Source organism: Tyto alba, unplaced genomic scaffold, assembly GCF_018691265.1.
Source record: "Tyto alba isolate M040663 unplaced genomic scaffold, T.alba_DEE_v4.0 Super-Scaffold_33, whole genome shotgun sequence".
NCBI classification, from domain to species: domain Eukaryota; kingdom Metazoa; phylum Chordata; class Aves; order Strigiformes; family Tytonidae; genus Tyto; species Tyto alba.
The window spans coordinates 15,640,897-15,660,018 of record NW_024881308.1 but is presented as its reverse complement, the minus strand read 5'-3'; the positions used below and the strand labels follow the sequence as shown (position 1 = coordinate 15,660,018).

Genomic DNA, 19,122 nt, shown 5'->3' with positions numbered 1-19,122 from the left:
ACACCCAAGGTACAGGAAACAGTAGACCAAGAGCTGTTGACCCAGGGATGGGTCCAGTTTGCTCTTCCTACACCATACAGCTGCAGTCTACAGCTTAGACCCCTACAATTAATTTTCCCTTTTTTTTTTTTTTTTTTTTTTTAAGCAGCCTCTTTCAAAACCCAACTGCACACCCCAAATAAGCTACCCAGACCAATTACAAGCAGAGGAGGATCGAAATAATGGGCTCAAGGCCAGAAGCAGAGTTGCCAGGCACAAAACTCCCACTAATTAGATGGAACAGTTAAATGACAAAACCCAGGCAGGGGCCGGGGTGGCCTGGAGTTGGGATTTCTCACCAGAGCAGCAATCTTCAGGTGACTTAAAGTGCAATTGCAGGATGCGAGGTGGGAATCTCCATCCTTTGGCTGATGCCTGTGGCTGCTGGGCTGTGGCAGGGGGGTTGTAGGGTGTGAGTGGCTGTGCTGATGGCAGCAGGAGCCGGGGGTCGTGAGCCAGGGCTCGGTTCTGGGTGCCACATAGGTGCGTGGGGCTGATCCAGACCCCGCAGCAGCCAAGGACCTCCTGATGCTGAGGGGGGGACCCATCTCTGCTGCAGGCTGAGCAAGCACCACATCCTGGTGGATCTGGGAAGTGGCTTCCCTAGAGATCCTCTGCAACGGGGGATTAGTGGGAGGAAGCAAGCGTTTTAGCGGGGTAACCCCGGGAGGTCACTGCAGACCAAAAGGAAAAAGGATCTTTTGTTATAAGCCCCACAATAGCCACCCAGCAAATATCCAAACCATTCAGATCTCTTCAAAAGTTATTTATTTCATTCTGTTTTAACTCTTGTACAGTTGTAGATGTAATTATTTTCCTACAGAAAAAAAAATACCCTCCCACACAAGTGAGATCAAGGCTATTAACTGGAGTCAGCCACTTGTCACAAGAGCTGCTTGAAGAGGAGAGCGCTGTGTTTACTGGTGCTCTGGTGACAAGCAGGAGAGCACGCTTTAAAATAATTTAAAAAAAAAAGCCGTTCTCCTTCGAGAGTGGCGAGCCGGGCTCCAGCTGTGCCCGGCTCCCAGATGTGCCGTGGGACCGCCGCCTGCAGACTCATCCCACCTGCAGACCGGTCCCACCAGATCGACCAGTTTCACTTTCAAGAAATAGGAAGTTGGCCGGGAAGGGCTGGCGAGCGCCCAGACGCGCGCGAGGGACGCGGGACGGCAGCATGAGCCTCCCGGCCGGCGGCAGGAACCCGGGATCGCCCCTTCCTCCGGCCTCGAGAAACGCGGTGGCGTAGACCACCGCACCCGCCGGCGATGGAGCAGTTTGTCCGGAAACGTTTGACTTTCCTGACGTCCTTCTGGAACAAGCTCCGTCCTCGCTCCGTGCCGGAGAGCTGCTCGCTGGGGTATCTTGGTTCCGATTCCGTTTCGCTGCACTCGGAGCCGAACTCCATTTCCTTCATCCCCAAGTCCTCTCTTTTTATCGCTTTATACGCTTTCACAGCCCGGAGCGCGGAGGAACTGAGCGTAAGCGCAGGGGACAAACTGCGCGTCCTCAGAGAAGAAGGAGAGTATGTCTTAGCCCGGCGGCTGCTGGGGGAGCCGGCCGTGGGCTACGTTCCTGCTGCTTACGTGGCCAACCTCAGCCAGGGCACCTCAACTCACCGGCCGTAAGTATCCCATGCTCTGGATCCGTGGGGGGATGGAGGCTGGCCCAGGGTAGCCCGTCCCTGCCCAAGGAAAAGCAACACTCACCCTCCACGATGGCAGGGAGCACGAGCTCCGCGTCCCCTGCTTTTGCCACCAGACGTGGTGGGACTGAGTGGGGGTCTGCCCTCCCCGGGGGGCATCCCCGCCACGAAGCTCCTGCAGCTCCCAGCAGTGGGGTGGAGGTATTCAGCACAGCGAGGAAGGGTTGGGGGGGACGCAGCGAGGGGCAGGGGTGCTGGTCCCCCTTCCCGGGCGCATCACCCTCGCACAGGATGGGGCGGCTCGGGGCTGGGACGTGGTGCGATGGTGTGCACGGGTGCAGCTATGGTGCTGAATAAACGGGCTCCTGCTTGCTCTGGCTCCTCTCCCTCTTGCCATGCGTTAAAGGGGAGGGAGCTGGGGAAGCTGGTGCCTGAGCCCTGCCAGCTCCAAAGAGCCTGGGAGCTTGAGAAGGAACAGTTTGGGTTGGGACTTGCTGGGAAACCCAGAGCTCTGTAGGGCCAAGGTGAGGTGGTGCTGCTGCCATCCGGCTCCTGCTCATCCGGGGCCAGGGGCTCCCTCCCCGCCGGTGCCTCTCCCACCTGACGTGGAGCTTGGGTTGATGTCTCAGCCCTCTCTCAGCTGGGGGAAAGCCCAGGCTCATCGTTGCATAAGGCAGCCTGGTCCTGACACGCCGGGCGAAGAGCCCCGAGACATTGCTGCTCCCTCTGCATCAGGCCCTGAGTCACGCCGGGTGACGGGGAGCGCACGGCCGGGGCGGGTGTAATCGCTCTGCGGATTCCCCCGGTGCTCACCCTGCACTGCCCAGGAGCAGGGACAGAGGAAAGGAGCAGGGAGGGGGAGGGCTGGGAAAGGGTCCTGATGTGCAGGGACAGTGTTTGCAGCTGTAGGGACGGGAGAAGACCCTCCCTCGCTCCCCTCCCTGCGTGCGCTTGGAGAAAGGCAAATCCAGTCTGGTTTGGACCCTGCTGGGACCGCACCGGTGAGGACCGCGGGGTCGGCTCGCTGCTTTAGTCCCATTGCAGGGGACAGCTGGGCAGGGGGACAGCCGGGTGTGTGTGCACAACCCGCGGGCAGCTGGTGCCCAGCCCCATCCCGAGGACGGGGGCGAGGGGGGATGCCGCGGCGTGGGAGGGCGGTTGGCAGCAAACGTGCGCGGCGGAGCGAGCCTTGAGCACGCAGACTCTGCGGAGCCGCAGGTCGGAGCTGGGTGGTAATTTGCTCAGCTGCTGTAACCCCATCACGTATAATTTTCCTGCACGGCTTCTCAGACGCTGGTGATCCCAGCTGATGACGAACCTTCGGCTCCTCACCTCCTGGCTGTCTTAGGTTGGATGGGGTAGCCTCTTACCCACGCTCCCGTCTATCCCGCGGAGTCGGGACGCAGCCAGCAAACCTGCCTTTTCTTGCTGGAGATTTGGTGATGAATCACGGCGCTGATCGGGCACAGAAGAGGGGTTTGCCTGGGTCCTCCCTCCTGGCTTGGTGCTGCTGAGGTCCCCAGCCAGGACTGCTATGCCTGGAGCAGCAAAGGGCAATTCCCAGAGATGTTTTCGTTGCTGAGATTTGCTCACGGGCTCTGCAAGCTGGTTGTGTCCATGAGCTGCAGGTCAAGAAATGCAAAGCGATGCTGTGCCCTGTAGTTGTTGCTCCTGGGGCAGGACACAAGGGTGCAACCCCACCAGAGCATCTTCCACGCAGCACCGGGTGGTTGGTGCTTGATTTACCGCAGGCTATCAGCCCGGGTGCTGCACTGAGCCACGGGTGGAAACCTCCTGATTTTGGGATGGAGCTGAGAGCTGGCCAGCTTAAGACAGCAGTGACCAGACACTGCTGGAGGAAATGCTTTGCAGTCAACAAGCTGAGATAAAACGCAACAAGCGCCTGCAAAAGCAAGCCAGGGAAGCAGCCCCAACACAGGCAGACGCATTTATAGTGCTCTGAGCCGCCGTGCTGCTCGCTGTTGGGGATGAGCAAATGGTGGGAGGGAGCTGCTCCCCCTCCCTGGCTCAGAAGGTGCAGGAGCCCCTGGGGTGGATGGTGCCCCATCTCCCTGCACCACGCTAACCCCCCTGCTCTGCCCGGCAGCTGGTACTTCAGCAAGATCAGCCGAAATGAAGCTGAGCAGCTCCTCCTCTCGCCTCCCAACCAGCACGGCTCCTTCCTTGTCCGGGACAGCGAGAGCAGCAAGGGCGAATACTCTCTCTCAGGTAATTTTGTGCCAATCATCCAGAGAAAATTAGCCCAGGGAAAGGAATGAGGCTGTTCCTTAAAGCAGCTTCTGGCCTGGTCAGCACAGTGTAAAAAACATGGAAACATGTTTAAAGCGCTATACAGCATCTTGTTAAAGTGAGTTGAGTGTTTTCTAAAAGTACAGGGAAAGGTAATAGACGCAGGTATGGATTGCCGAGTTACTGTGGCAAAAGAAAGTACATTGTTCCCATCCGGGGTATGAAAGCCATAAACAATTCACAGCAGCTTAATGATGGTTCTGTGGCACTAACTCCCAGGTTTTCATTCCAGCAGCTTTTGTCATCTGAGGGTTGTCTAAAAATATGCTGCTACTCCAGATTACCAGGGCCTGGGCTGCTCCCACATACAGAAATCTGAATTCAGGGGGGTTCGGGCCAGGCAGCGCTGTTACGATCTGGTCTGAGCCACATAAAAACCCCAAGAAATTCACGGTGAGCCCCGCATCCTGCCCACCGCTCCCCTGGGCCACGGTGTGAGAGCAGCAACAAGCTCTGCTGCTCTCCGAGCAGTTCGTTTGTGTGGGGAATTATCCTTGCTAATAAAGCCTCACCTCCCCGGTCCAAATGAGCCTCACTAGCCCGTGGTCAGGAGTCTTCTGAGCCAGGAGGTGGGAGCAAAGAGTGATGGGGGGGGGGGGGGATCTAACACCCCAGGGGCGAGTTGGGCTGCTTTAGGGTGAATTCATGAACTGGGTGCCTGGAAAGGAGAGAGGGTGCAAGTCAGCAGGGAGGTGGGAAGGAGGGGGTGATTGCACGAGCTGAGTTTTCCCCCATTTCGGGCTTCCCCCGCAGTGCGCAACCACGTGAAGGTCAGCCACTTCCGAATCTGCAAGAGCCCCGGGGGCAGCCTCTACATACAGAAGGGGCATCTCTTCCCCGACATGGAGGAGCTCCTCGCCTTCTACACCGAGCACTGGAAGGTCATCCAGAGCCCCTTGCTGCAGCCCTGCAGCCCCGCGGTGCGTATGCCGACGGCGTGGCCAAAGCCCCAGAGGTGGCCAGGATGGAAAAAAAGGAAACAGGCATTAGGGAAAAACAGAAGTAATTCGTCTATCCATTCGGGGTTTGAGCTTTATGAAACTAAATTTTAAATCCACCATTAGTATAGCTGCCAGCAGCACCTTTTATCAGCCATGTTAAGACCGTTAATATGTATTTTTGATTGGCCAAAATGCACAGGCTTTTCTGAAATGTCTTCTCTACGTCAAAGACCAGAAACCACATTGTTACAAATCCCTTTGATACTGAATCTGGAAATACCTGCACTTCCAATTTTTTTTCCTAGAGTATAATAAGACCACATCACTTTTATATAGATTCCATGACTATTAGTGTGGCATTCATATAGGCAATTAGAGTATTAATCCCAAATTGCCAACTCATTTCCTGATTAGAATTCCATCCACTGATTATGACTTAGAAATAACAATTAAACATGTGAATAATCCAAGAATGAAATGGAAAGGCGAAAGATAAAATAAATGCTTAATGAGTTAAAGTCTAAATCAGCCATAATGTGCAACAATATTCATTTACTCATTTTTATTTATTGGTGGAAATGGAGAAAAGCCACCTTTGAGGTCTGATGAGGAGTGAATTACGACTTGAATTCCTGATCTTTTATGTCGCCTCCAAAAATCTCCCCCCCTTGCATACGTTAGCTCCCAGCAGAAGTAATTCAGAGGAGGCCCCACGTGCTTCGTGCCCCCGATGAACATTTAACAGAGGGAAAAGCAACGTGCAGGCTGCAGCCCCAGCGCGATGCAGGTGGTGGAGCACCGTGTCCTGCTCACTCCTCCACGGTCACCAGGCCTTGGTGGACACCAGGAGCTGGTCCAAGCTGCAGTGTCCATTTTGCAGACCCCCCCCGAGAGGGACAGCTGGGAGCGCCCACGCTGGGAGTTCACCCTGCGGAGGAAGCTGGGCGAGGGCTACTTCGGAGAGGTGTGGGAAGGACTGTGGAGGAACACGGTGCCGGTGGCCATCAAGATCATAAAAGGTAGGTGGAGGAGCAGATGTTAACAGAGGCCAACCAGGTCTCTCATTCATCACCACATCGCTCACACCCCTTCTTGTTTCCTAGTCCTCGTGACCGCTGTGTCTGTCTTGTTAAGAAAACCGTGGTAGGATCTGGCAAGTAGCCACTGGACTATTTCTGCAGCTTGGGCTTCGCCTTTATAAAATGGCTCCGTCCAGTGGGTTTGTGATAAGTCACATCAAGCCAAATCAACTGGGTTTGTGATAAGTCAAGGCAAGTCAAGCCCAATGGGTTTGTGATAAATGAAGTCTTGACGGGACTGCGATCCTGAAAATGGGATCCAAAGCCCTGTGGAAAACATCCTTTGGGTGTTTGGATCCGAGACACAGTGGGCAGCCATGAACTCTGAGAGCAGGGGTGGGCTGTGAGGAGGAAGGAGGTCCTCATCTCAGTTGGAGGTGCTGAGCTCCCAACGTCCACACGAGAAAGGAGCTCACAATGGCCGTGCTGGCTTTCTCCCCCAGCTGACATGAAGGCAGAAGACTTCACCAAGGAGATTCAGAACCTGAAGCGCCTGAGACATGAGAAGCTGATCCAGCTGCACGCCGTCTGCTCGCTGGATGAGCCCGTATACATCATCACCGAGCTCATGCGGAAAGGCAACCTCCACAGCTACCTCAACAGTGAGTATCCATGCTGGCACCACGAGGAATGGGCTCCTGGGGCAGTGCTGCTCTGTGGATGCTTTCTGTGCCCCAGAATGGCCCTACAAACCCGAGTGGGGGACCCTAAGAGAGCACAAGCCTAGTTTTGGTCCTCTTTAGATCAGTGATAATGCAGAGCACTCCATGGGCGCTCGGTGGAGATGGTCTGGGGTGACTCCAAGACCTGAAGACGCGGTCTGGCATGATCCTTTTGGTGTCTGTGTGGGCTGGATCCCTATCAGTCCCTGGGAGCCCAAGCCCAAGTCCCGGTCCAAGTGTTGGTATGGAATCTTCATCCCTCCCTTTTCACCCAAGCGTGGTCCACCAGCTCCCACCAGAAACCCCACAGCCGTGTTTGGGCAACTCTGTCTTTGTTAGGAATGAAATGGCCAAACCTCCCCCTGGGCCAGCAGCATCGTTTTGTTCATGGGCAGTGCTAGCAACAGGCCACGGCACACTCATCACCCAGCCATCAGTTTATTTTTCTTGGCCTTTCTTTCCCTGATCCAGTAATCAGTCTTGAAGGGAAACAAGACAAACCACTCCCACCAAGACCTGTTTTTCAACTGGGTACACCCCCCCTTCTCTCCCGCACTGACCTGATTTTTGGTTGGGCCTCCAGGGACATTTGGTGCTGGAGGAGCTGGAGCTCCCAGGTGGGGCAGGTTGAAGGGCCTGGCTGGAGATCTGCATGGCAGAAGGTCACCTTTAGCTTTGAACGAGCCGTGGATGTCTGCGTCCTCGTTGCAGCACAGGGCAGTCTTCAGAGCTCACCCCAGTCCCATTCCTGAGGAACACATGGCTGTGCTGAACTTCCCACGCAGTACAACCTGTTCAAGGTTTAGCACCTTCCACTGGTTCCCCATTGCCAGCACAGGGTCTCCTTCCAAACCAGAACACCCCAACATTCAAACTAGATTGCCCCCAACACCTGGATCATTTGGGTTAACAGGTCCTGAAGGGAAGTCCCTGGGCACCTCCCACCTGCTCAACATCGCCTGCCAAGTGGCAGATGGGATGAGGTACCTGGAGGAGAAGCATATTGTCCACAGGGATCTGGCAGCCAGAAACATCCTGGTGGGAGAGGAACTCACCTGCAAAATCGCCGACTTTGGACTTGCTCGACTCCTCAAGGTCAGTCAGCGGGATGCTGTGGTCCCTCCCATCACCCCAGGTCACCAAGCTGCCCCGTGCTGCAGCCTTTTCCCCGCCGTCCCCTTTCCCAGCCCTCAGCCCCAGTGAAGTCCCAAAAGCAGCGGCTCTGCTCATCATATCATCCCTCATGACCCATCACCCATTGTTTTTCAGGATGACATTTATTCCACCAGCAGCAGCACTAAAATCCCAGTGAAGTGGACAGCCCCGGAGGCAGCCAACTACCGCACCTACTCCCTCAAGTCTGATGTCTGGTCCTATGGGATTCTACTCTACGAAGTCTTCACGTATGGACAGATCCCGTATGAAGGTAGGGCTGCCAGCCCGCCCCAGTGCCGCTCCATCCACGTGCTGGGCAGCTTGCCCATGGTCCTCAAAAGCCAACGTGTCATGAATTGCTATGTCACCCCTTCCACAAGGGGCGTGGAAGCAGCTTTTAGAGCATGAGCGAGTCATTGTCCATTTTGGGGATTGCTTAGAGGAATTTTCAGTGTTTGCAGAGTGGGTGCGGGAGCTGGGGGCAGGAAGGTGGTACGGGCTGGGTGATCTCCCACAGCCTCGTGGCAGAGACACCATTTTACAGCGGCGCCAGTTGACATCTTGGCCCGCTGCAGGGGTACCTTCAGGGCATCCTTTGGGGAACATTAGATTCAGGGGCATCTTCTCTTTCCTGGCAGGAATGACAAACCAAGAAACCGTACGGCAGATTACCAGGGGCTACCGCCTTCCCCGGCCCAACTCCTGCCCTCCTGAGATCTACAGCATCATGCTGGAGTGCTGGAGCGGCAACACAGAGGAGCGTCCTACCTTCCTGGCCCTGCGGGAGAAGCTGGGCTTCATCTACAGGAGGCTGCTCAGCTCCCTCTCCTGAGGGACCCCTTCCCACCATCCTTCCTGCACAAGCCCCTCCAAGGCCAGCTCTTGCCAAGAAGCTCCTTCCTTTTGGTTTGCCCTCTGACAGGGCTCCAAGGAAAGCACATCACCCCCCAAAAGCAGCCCATGGTCTTTCTCGGTCGGGATGCAGGGAGGTGGCCAAGGGAAAAGGCAACGAGTTGTGGAGAACTCATTGCCGGTGCTCGGCTGTGTAGCAGTCTGGCAAAGCCCCACGGCAGTGAAGGCATCACCCAGAGTTTACACCGTCATTCAGCCAGTAAGGCAGGAGGTCCCTGCCGCTCCCCACGCCGACGTGAAGGTTTTGCAGTTTGTGTTCAGTTGTGGCTCCGCTTGGTTTTTCTTGTAGTGTGTGTCCAGTGTATTTATCAATAAACACGCGTGCATCCATCCACGTGAGTCCTTGCAGGGCTTCGCGGGATGCTCAGCCCTCGCCACGCTGCTCCCCTCCCTCCCTGGGAAGCAACAGTTTGCAACCAGTCCCGCTCTTGCAACCACAGATGGAACCATTTTTGTGTCTCTTTGGTCTCTGCTCATCCACATGTGCATGAAACCCGTGTGCTTCTGCCACCCTTTTCCCAGGCAGCAGCCCCGCTTGCCCCGAGGACCCTGTCCAGGCTGCTCCGCTCCAGCTCCTTGTCTTGCTCACCGTTGTGCGGTTATTAAGAAAAAAATGTATGTCTGGGTTCAAATATTTAACACCTGCTTAGCCCAGGTGCAGGCAGCACTCGGTAAAACACTGCTTCACCCTCTTTTGCTCTTCATCACACCCACGGCGCAAAGCCCAGAGATGCTCCCACCAGTTCCCCCCCGGTCCCAGGATACGGCATTACAGAAGGTCCTTGAGCCTCTTGTCGTCCCCTGCCCGAGCCGGGGGGAAGCATTTGCTCCAGCCAAGTACCTCACTGAAAAGCAGCCCCAGGAGCAGTGTCAAGGTGCTGGTGCAAGGAGCAACCCCCCCCCCCGCCCCAGCGCCGGCTTGAGCGGGGCTGCTTGAGCACTGACACACTCGGGGCACTGGTGGCAGGGAGCATGAAGTGCCGTGGGTGAAAGCCAGGGCGGCCTGGGTTTAGCTTTCCTCCCGACGAGCCCATTTTGCCTGTTTGCGGAAGAGAGGGTGACCTGTAAGACTGAAACAACAGTAGGGCTGGAATATATAAACTTAATAAAGTTTATGCAATACTCTGCATGCCTGAGCGGCATCCGTGCTGTGCAAAATAGCAAAAACAAGTCTGGCTGTTAATCGAGTGACACTCGGCGCACGAGGGGCCTGGAAAGGGGAAGTGGGAATGTGGTTTAGGGGGGGTGATAAATGCTGACGCGGCTGTGGAAGCCCGAGCCAGGGCGGCAGCTCTGGGTGAGAGCGTTCGCTGCTGGAAAAAGCAACAGGTTGGGTTCTTCGCCGTGTTTGGACACGGTTGCAAGAGGAAACCCTCATCTTGCAAAAGCGGTTCACAGCCTGATCAAACACCCGAGCAGCGAGCACGTGTACGCAGAGCCCAGGCCCCCTCCTACGAGACACTAAAGCCCGAGGCTGTGTCCGGCAGGTTAAGGGATTTATTGCACGCCAAGAAAGGGCAGGGACACGCGTGGCTGCAAAGACGGCGGGGCTGCTGCTGCAATAAAAATATAAAATTTGTAGGTCTGGCTGCCACCAGATGGTGCTAAAAATTAAGCAGGAGCAGAAGGGTGTGCGTGGGGTGATGGGGCTGGCGTGGGGAGCAGCGGTGCATAGCCGGGGTCCCTGGAGAAGCCAGTGGGGCTGGCAGGGCTGCAAGCATCCCTCCTGTCTGCACCAGCCCCGTCAGCCCCACACCAGCTCTGTTTGCTGTAGCAATGCCCTGATGGCTGACGTGGAGGTGGGGGGACATGAGGACACGGTGCTGTCCACAGCAGCTTTTCCTTCCTCCTCCACAGCTGCATTAAGAAAGCCCATCCGCTGCTTGGGTTTGCCCTTCAGCATGGGTTTTTGCATTTCTCTGAGTCATCGCTTGCTTTCTAAAAGCAGACAGAGTTGGTGAAGGGGGAATGCCGGATTTTCTCATCTCGCCCAGGATCAGAGCCTGGGCAGAACACTGCAGCTCCCCTCCCCAAAAAATCAAGGCCACTACAGGGACCAGGCAAGTCCCAAAATCCATCTTGCAAAGGCAAAGCTTCTGGGGGCCCCGGTCCTTTCCAAATCCCTCCGGCACGGGCACTGCAAACCCTGTCGTTCAAGGCATTTGCCTGCTCTGGTTGCAGCCTGGCACGTGCCCTGTTTGCGGGTTCAACTCGACAGAGTGGCATTTGAAAACAGCGTCAGGCTATTGAGATGTATTTGAGCGGCACAGTTTGTTTCTATTTTTAAGGCCTGGCATTGGGCTCCGAAAGGTGAGGGGGAAGCAAATCTGCGGGAACAGGAGAAAAAAAAAAAAAAAAAAAAAAAAAAATATTTCTCCAAGCAGCAAGAGGAAAGCAATGAAAGGAAATATTTCTCACGCTGGGGCTGCTGCGAGAGCTCCTCGGAGGCGGCGGGGTGGCACGAGGGCTGCTGCAAGGGCCGAGAGCGAGCAGGAAGCACCGGATGGTTTTTGCCTAAATATGTGAGTTAATCAAGAGACAAAACACGGCGACTCGTCAAGCGGCACAGGGGAGCGGAGGGAGGTGGGTGCTTGTCCCTCTGATAGGAAGCCCAAGGGAAAGGGGGGGATGCTTGGGGAGGGGTATGGTACATAAAGAGCCCCTTTGTCTCGCTCCTGTTGCCTAATAAATCCCTTGATATCCCACCACAGCAGGCAGCACGATGACCCAGGACACAGGAAATCAGCTGGAATCGTGAAATCATTCAGGTTGGAAAAGACCTTTAAGGTCATCACGCCCAACCGTAAACATAACACTGCCGAGTCCTTAACACTAAACCATGTCCTTAAGTGCCACATCTACACAGCTTTAAATAACTCCAGGGGTGGTGACTTAATCACTTCCCTGGGCAGCCTGTTCCAATGCTTGACAATGCTTTTGGTGAAGAAATTTTTTCCTGATGCCCAATCTAAACATCTCCTGGAGCAACTTGAGGCTGTTTCCTCTCATCCTATCCCTTGTTACTTGGGAAAAGAGACTGACACCCACAACAGTGGGAATGGAAACAGCATAAAAATAAACGTGGTCGGCTGTCAGATGCTTTTCCTAAACATGTTTGACTGCTGCAAAGGGGCAAGAAAAGCCCCAAAAGCACCAGGCACCCCAAGCAACCAAAGGAATACTGGTTTTGCTCTCAGCAATGCCATGAAGCTGCCCGGGAGGTAGAGGGGCAGATTTCCCTGTTTTTTTCACCTCCAGCAGAGCAGGAGCCCCAGTCTGTGAGACTTTACAGACATTCAGAAAAAAAAAAAAAAAAAAAACAAAAACAAAACCTTTAATTCAGCAGGGCTTTTTCAGACAGTTTTGCTCTGCCGGACAGGGAGCCGCTGGCAGCAGGACAGCCACTCACCGATGCTGCAGTCAGGGCTGTTAAACCCAACCTGCCTGCCAGCGATGTGGAAACGAGCTTAACCTTCACGCAGCGTCCAGAAAGGAGATGGAGGAGCATCAACGTGCTGGTGGCATCGCAGGAAGCGGCCAGAACAGCTCGCTCAGACCTGGGTCAGGTCAGAGAAAGTGCCCAGCCGAAAACCAGGGACACAAGCTGGCTGGTGCCTTCGCTCAGCCACAGCCTCCCCGGGGTGTCTGAGGACAGTTGTTGGGTTTGACGCTCTGCCATCACAAGACCAACAAGCAAATACAGCAATATTGACTTTACCTTTGTGTGTCCACAGTTTAATCTGCAGCTCCGGAGGCTGCAGGCTTAGATATAATATTTGTCTCTCTAAAACCTGGGGCTTCTGCTGGGAACCAGCAGCAGAGGAGACCCTGCTGCTCCCCCAAAACATCCTGGGGGCCATAAGCAGCCGAAGGTGTTCACCAGGGCATGGGAAGACCCCAGAGCAGTGCTTGCTGCTATGAACCAGTGCCATAGCCACCCCTCTCAGCTCACCAGCCAGAGAGCACGCCTCATCTTGTCTTACTCAGAATTTTTTTTTTTTTCCCTTGATTTTCCTGTGGTTTGTTACATTTGAGGGCTGACCACGTGCCTCCTGCCATACACAGCCACATGCATATAGGTGCAGCGCCCCCCCCAACCAGCAGCACTCAGCACCAGCAGTTTGCTGCCTGGCTGGAAGTCACGTTGGATCGGTCGTGGGGTGACGATGTGCTGCCGTGGATGTGGAGGTCACCCCCAGAGTGCTGGCAGCCTCAGGGGGCCCAAACCCTGCGCCCAAGGCTGCTGGCCCTGGGGAACCCCCACCCCCAGTCATGCCCTTTGGATGCACACACACACACGGGGCCGGGGGGAGTGGAGGTCCCAGTGCTGCCCCAGCTCATCCTAGGGATGGGGGGGACACAGACCCCCTGCCCTGAGGACAAGGACCACTGCCTGGAGACGCAGAGCTCAGACTAAAGGTCACCCAACACTTTTCTCTACCAGAAAACAAGGAGTGAGGTTGGAATTGACCCTGGATGCCTCTGCAGCATGGACAGCCAGCCCAGCAGCCACCTCCCCCCTCCCCGGTTGCCCCCTGGGCCAGGCAGTGGGGAGCTGCCTGCACCCAGCTTTGCCCTTCGCCCCTCCCCGCTTGGGATGCCAGAGGTACAAAGTCAAAGCTGAGGGGTCCCCCAGCCCCCGGGGGGCTGCAGCACTGGTGCACGAAGGGACAAGCCCCGTATCTCACCCTGGGGCTGACAACAGACCAGAGCAGGAAGATTTGACACCTTTAAATCAACCCCTGCCAGGGTTTTGTTTGCCTCCAGCAGGAACCTTGCCCCCTTTTGCATGCCGGAACCCGCAAGCTCTTTGTTTCTCAGTGTTTTAGCAAGCGGCCCTCCCCAGCTCTCAGGCTGATGGCAGAAGGGCCAAACAGCCAAGATGACTAATTCAAGGCGAAAGTCAGGCAAAACACCACACAGGGCAGTGCAGCTCACGGGCCAGCTGGGCTCCAGGCCTGTGCACCGCCCCTGAGCTGCCACCCACACCACAAGCTCCAGCCTAACATCAGACCCACAAAATGCAAGCCCTGAGCCAGTCTTCTCTCCCCCTTCCTTATGGAGGGCTCACTCTGCACCCAAATTCTTCCCCCCCAGCCCTGACCAGACCCAGCTCACTGGAGCAGGGCAGGGCAGCAATGTGCTTGGGGAGCAAAAACAAGTTCAGTGCCAGCAGGGACAGGCTGTGCAGCCAAGGAAAGAAGAAAGGGTGGGGGAGGCATTTGCAGCCTCACCGCAGCCTAGCCAGATCTTGCTCACAGGCAAAACACACGCACCAGTGCCTCAGACTGGTACGGCCATGCCGGCCGGCACGACCAGACCCTACTGCTGCGGTCAGAGGCTGCATCAAACCCACCCCCCCACCATCAGCAGCACCGCTCCGCCTTCCCACCCCGGATGAAGAACAACCCCCAGCATTTTAAAAGGCTGCTCAAGTTTATTAGTTGCCGTTGTACGAGTACAAGGTAAATAAAAAGTGTTACCGAGTCCGCGGGGAAAGGGCGTACTTACGTTGAGAAAGAGTAAAAAGGCCGGTGTGGGAATGGTTGGGGTTTTGTTCCACTTTTTTATTACGGAGCAGCACCTTTGCCTCGGAGCATCTTGCCTACTCTACGGGGGGGGGGGGGGGTGGGGAGGGAAGGGGTTGTGCCCGCCGGCGTGGGGAGCAGTCGCCGACCCGCTCATGCCGAGGGCCCGATGCTGGGCTCGCTGGCGTGACGCCTCCGTCCCGCTCCCGGGACCAGGCCACATGCCATCGGTCCTGTCGTCACCCGCAGCGCTCCCAAGCTGCAAGACAGAGCAGAGAGGGTCAAGCCAACGCGGAGGCAACTGCGCTGTCGCTCTGCGTTTATTTTTGCAGCAATGGAGTCGGTGCCCTGGGCATGAAGACGTCACCCATTGGGTCAGGATGAACCTTGGAGGCGGGGGGGGGGGGGGGTTTGTCCCCAACTGCCCTGGGTGCTGCACTGGCACTTCCCTGTGTCATCTCACCCGAGGAAAGCACTCACCTCTCCGGGGACTCCGACACGGTCGTCATGGCCGGGTGAGCTGTCTTCCCAAAGAAGAAGCTGGCCCACCAGTGGCCAGGGTCGGATTTGGGCAGACCTGGGGGGACAGAGTGTGCGAGGGAAGGTCCACGTCAGTGCAACCCGGGCAGCCCCGCTACCACCCCAGGCTCATCCCACAGCCGAGGCGGCGCGACCTCCAGTCGGATTTGCAGTGGAGGGACTGGGAGCAGAGTCGTCCCCCGCCCCCCCATCCCCGAGCCAGGCAGCACTTACCTGGGGGGTGGGGGATGACCTCCCCGGAGTACTCGGAGCTGCCGCAGGAGCTGTTGCTGGATGTGGAGTTCAGGCGCCCTGCGGAGATATCACGGTCATCAGAGCCACCACTGACCCTCGGTCACGCCGTGGGAAGCAAAGCACGGCCTTGGTGCGGCCACCCCTGCGGTAACACGGCTCAGTCTCACCACTATCGTGTGGCAGTATTGGCCCAGTTTTAGTTCCAGCTCAATAAAAACCACTAGGAAGGAAGAACTGGCGAGATTACAAACTGACCAGGAGCAGGTAGCAAAAAAGCACCTGAACACCTCCGTAGGAAAACACTTGCAACCCCAAGGACATTATTTAACAGCTTTGCATCTGTATGCAACGCTTGGGAGGCCTTTGCAGATGACTTGAAGCCAAAAGAATGCAGATTCCTAAATATAATCCACGCAGTTTTAGTCCAACTGCTACGAGCCTGTTACTAGTTTAAGCTCAAGGGGGAATACTTTAATTCCCTCTGATTTAGACAATCCATTAAACCAAAAAGTCTCCCCGCTGGAGAGGTACCATTAGCTACCATTGCCCAGACTGGTTTTGCTTCCCATTTCCACAGCAAGAAACGCACTTGAAGCCGTCGCCTCCCCTCACCTACAACCTTAATAACAAGAGAAGGAGTTTGCAAGACCCATCTCCAGCCAGTACGACTGGGCGGGGGCTGTGGTGGCCCAGAGGAGGGTCCGAGCAGCGGGAGGGACGGCTTCAAGTCCTTCCCAGTTCACCTCAGCCCCGAGCACCCTTACTTCGGTAGTAGTTGTGCGTCGCCATGAGCGAGCCGCTCGATGGGATGGATGCCATGGTTCTTGATCTTGGTTCTTGTGCAGATCTAAAACCTGCGGGAAGAGGGGCAGCCGTCATTGCAGAGGGGCCCAACCCGTGCCCAAAAAGCCTCAAGGGTTTAAATGGCACCAGTGTGATTTCTCAAAGAGATTGGGCATGCACACCCTCACGCTCGTGGTGCTACACATCGTTTAAATCCGCAGGCGAAGAGCTCTGGTGAAAAACTATGTGCAAAGACAAAATAATTCCCTGGAAAACAACCGCTCGCCCAGAGCCCAGGTCTGGCAAGTCTGCACAGCTCCTTCCCCGAGCCCCACACCGCGGGGTTTTGCTTCCTCGCAGAAATCCAGTTCCCCTCCTCGTATCAACAGTTGGGAGTTACGAAATCTCAGGCAGAGATTGCGCAAGTAGCAAAGGAATGTTTAGCTCAGGGCACATACCAAGGGGTTCCAGCCCCTGCCTGTCCCCCCCCCCCCCTCCCCAGCAGCCACCCCCGAGCTGGGGGGGCCCAACCCTGCCAGCTCTGCACTGCCGTGCACAGCACCTCCCTCCTCCTGCAACGTCTGCTTCCAGCACGGGCAAGAAAATTGCTTCCCCCTCGTCCCCAGTTCTGAGCTGGGGAAATATTTTTCTTCTGGTAGAACGCACCCCCCAGCTCAGACACTGACTCTCTCCCACCTGCCCCACAGTCAGATCCCTTCTTGTTCAAGCAAACTCCAGAAAAGCTCAGTCTAAGGTGCCACTTGCCAGCGGACACCGAGCCCCACCGCCGTCCGGAGGAACAGCAAAAGCAGAGACGTGGGCTGTGAACCTCGGCCGTGGGGGGCACACAGCGCCTCGGCACCCTCGCTACCCCCCCAGGGCGTCCAGCTCCTCCCCAGGGCTTCCCTGGTTTAACGATGCACCCACTTGTTGACTGTGGAAGTTCCTCCACGCCCCCGTTAACACAGTAATCCTTAGTGGGGAAACTGAGACACGGAACCATCTCCCGGAAATTTCACCCCAAAGGGACTCGGTGTAGCTTTGCAGTTGACCCCCTCCCCAAAGTAAACCCCTAAAATTGCCCCGTTTCTCCCCCACAACTCCTCCCCCGGGGGTTGCACCCGCCGGTCGCAGCGCACCTGGGCTGGGCGGCAGCAGGGTCCGGCGGGCGGGCGGGCACTAGGGCCGCGCGGCGGCGGCGGCGCGGCCCGGGGAACGCAGCTTCCGCTCTCGCTCCGCACCGCACGGCCTGAGCCGCGGCGCTGCCGGCCCCGCCCCCGGTCCCGCCCTTATATCCCCTCTGGACACGCCCCCGAAGCGAGCACGGCCAATCGGGGTGGGGGGGAGCGGAAGGCCACGCCCCTTCCCCGGGAGGGGCGTGGTCTGCGCTGGCAGCGGTGGCGCGGGGAGGGGGGGGGCGGTTTATCTCCGGGGTTCAGCGTTACCGGGGGGGGGGGGGGGAGGGCGGGGATTGAGGGGGGTGAGGGGACCCTTTTGTCATCGCTTGCCCTGCCACACAAACCCGCCGCGTCATATTCGAATAATACCTGAAATTTCGAGCGAGGCGATTTGAGGAAAAAAAAAAAAAAAATTCAAGTGGTACAACCCGGTGGCACCTTTAAAGCGGGTGTGGGAATGAATAAAGGAATAATTACGGATTTGAACTGAGCTGGCTGGGCTGTGTCAGTTTTGGGGAGACAAATGTTTTATTTTGGAGGGAAAAGCCTGCAGCAAGGCCCAAGTACAACCCACACTGCAATACAACTCCTCTGGATTCGGGTACCAGTATAGCATGACGTATAGATGCTGTTCTATAAACCACTGGCATTGCTGGGGACGGGTCCTGGAGAGCCAAAGCAATGCCATACCTGTGCACGGGGAAAACAGAAACTTTACACCAAATGCCTTTTCTCCGTGGCATGGAAATGCAATTCAGAGCACAAAGTGAATCCACTTTTAAGAGTCAAAACAGCGCTGGGGAGAGCCGCAAGAGCCTCGCGGTATCCCCACCAAGGCACTCTGATATTTGCTGTAGCTAAAGTGTTATTCATTTAGAGCGCTGCGGCCCGGCACGCTGAGGGTTTGCACTAAAATCTTGCAATTTGGGTGCAGCTCTGAGAAAGAGTATTTTTGGGGGGGTGGTGCTTTCACCATTTTTGGGTTTGGAGGCAGGAGGGAGCCCAACTCCCAGCCTGGGGTGGTTCTGGCCCAAACTCTCCGTGCAGTGAGGTTCATTCCTCCCCCAGTCTGTGATTTTTCTTATTAAGCCGGATTTATTTGTTGATCCCCTGGGGGGGAGGCGGGGAGCGAGGGGAGGCAGCTCCAGGGGAAGCAGTGCTGAATTGCTCCGGGAAGGCATCGATCTCCCTGGGCAGCTCATGGAGCTGCAAAAGGGTTGCCCTCCCTTTTGGGGACACTCGGGTGACCCATGTCCCCAGGTCCCCCTGCCTGGCCCACAGGACAAGGCAGCAATCCTGCCATCGCCGCTGGGACAGGCGCCTTCCCCCCCTGCACAGCCCATCTGCCTGCTCCCAGGAAACCAGCCCGGACAGCTTCAGGGAAAGCCTTGGCACTACAAGGCTGTAAATAAATTGTTTATTTTCAAAGTCTGCCCCTCAGGTCTAAGGACCAACACAAAATCACATGTGATCCAGCTCGGGACCAAGTTCATCCAGCTCTGCCTCAGTTTCCCCATTCATAATACTGACTCAGCGCTTTCCAGGAAAGGAGTTGGCTAAAAGTTGTGATGGACTTTGAATATACAAACACCAATCAGCCGTTTAATCAGCCACGTGGTTGTTTTCCTGCCCAGCATTAAGCTTCGCTTTTGTGCCTCCTCATCAGGTCTGATTTCGGGGTCCCTGGGACCCCCAGGCCAGCCCTGCTGGGAGCGTTCACTCCCAGCCCAACCAGTTGCAAAGCACAGAGAGCCCCAGGGCATGAGCTGGGGAGATTTTTCTGGCCCAGAGGGCTAGGAAGGCTAAAAATTGTGTGCTTCAGACCTGAAAAGTCACTTTTATTTTAGTGAAGCTGTGTCATTCTTCAGGTTCCGCCTCAAATCCTTCCTGAGAGATGTATCCCTGTATCTTATGTCCCTCTAATAATCTACAGAGCAATAAGAGTATATTGATATAGAGATTATATTTTATAATGGAGTATATTTTCTTCCCAGCTGGTACAGGATGGCTTTGCACCTCACCCAGCCTGAGCGGGCTAATTGCTTTAATTAATGACAGAGCAGAGATGAACAAACACTGCCTAGTCCCTTTGTGCAACGACACCACTTACACACACATT

At 56.0% G+C, this 19,122-nt stretch overlaps 2 protein-coding genes across 2 annotated transcripts; one reads left to right on the top strand and one right to left on the bottom strand.

Moving 5' to 3' along the window:
- The first annotated feature begins 177 nt into the window (after positions 1–177).
- On the top strand, positions 178–9,869 carry SRMS (src-related kinase lacking C-terminal regulatory tyrosine and N-terminal myristylation sites). Its single transcript, XM_033010462.2, has 8 exons — positions 178–1,660; positions 3,789–3,910; positions 4,745–4,911; positions 5,813–5,951; positions 6,455–6,613; positions 7,587–7,768; positions 7,943–8,099; positions 8,467–9,869. The coding sequence occupies exons 1-8, from the start codon at positions 1,305–1,307 to the stop codon at positions 8,658–8,660; spliced, it is 1,476 nt and encodes a 491-aa protein (XP_032866353.1). The 5' UTR covers positions 178–1,304; the 3' UTR covers positions 8,661–9,869.
- A 4,288-nt stretch (positions 9,870–14,157) lies between these two features.
- Positions 14,158–17,104, bottom strand: PPDPF (pancreatic progenitor cell differentiation and proliferation factor). The gene is made up of 5 exons (XM_033010346.2): positions 16,965–17,104; positions 15,807–15,896; positions 15,022–15,099; positions 14,749–14,845; positions 14,158–14,527 (listed from the first exon to the last, which is right to left on the bottom strand). The coding sequence occupies exons 2-5, from the start codon at positions 15,859–15,861 to the stop codon at positions 14,422–14,424; spliced, it is 336 nt and encodes a 111-aa protein (XP_032866237.2). The 5' UTR covers positions 15,862–15,896; positions 16,965–17,104; the 3' UTR covers positions 14,158–14,421.
- Between the last annotated feature and the right edge of the window lie 2,018 nt (positions 17,105–19,122).

Excerpts from the sequence above, each read along its gene's own strand:
- SRMS (XM_033010462.2), top strand. The coding sequence starts at position 1,305 with ATGGAGCAGTTTGTCCGGAAACGTTTGACTTTCCTGACGTCCTTCTGG. Across the intron at positions 1,661-3,788 it reads GGCACCTCAACTCACCGGCC|CTGGTACTTCAGCAAGATCA; the intron begins GTAAGTATCCCA and ends TCTGCCCGGCAG. Across the intron at positions 3,911-4,744 it reads GGGCGAATACTCTCTCTCAG|TGCGCAACCACGTGAAGGTC; the intron begins GTAATTTTGTGC and ends CTTCCCCCGCAG.
- PPDPF (XM_033010346.2), bottom strand. The coding sequence starts at position 15,861 with ATGGCATCCATCCCATCGAGCGGCTCGCTCATGGCGACGCACAACTAC. Across the intron at positions 15,100-15,806 it reads GACGCACAACTACTACCGAA|GGCGCCTGAACTCCACATCC; the intron begins GTAAGGGTGCTC and ends ATATCTCCGCAG. Across the intron at positions 14,846-15,021 it reads GGTCATCCCCCACCCCCCAG|GTCTGCCCAAATCCGACCCT; the intron begins GTAAGTGCTGCC and ends CTGTCCCCCCAG.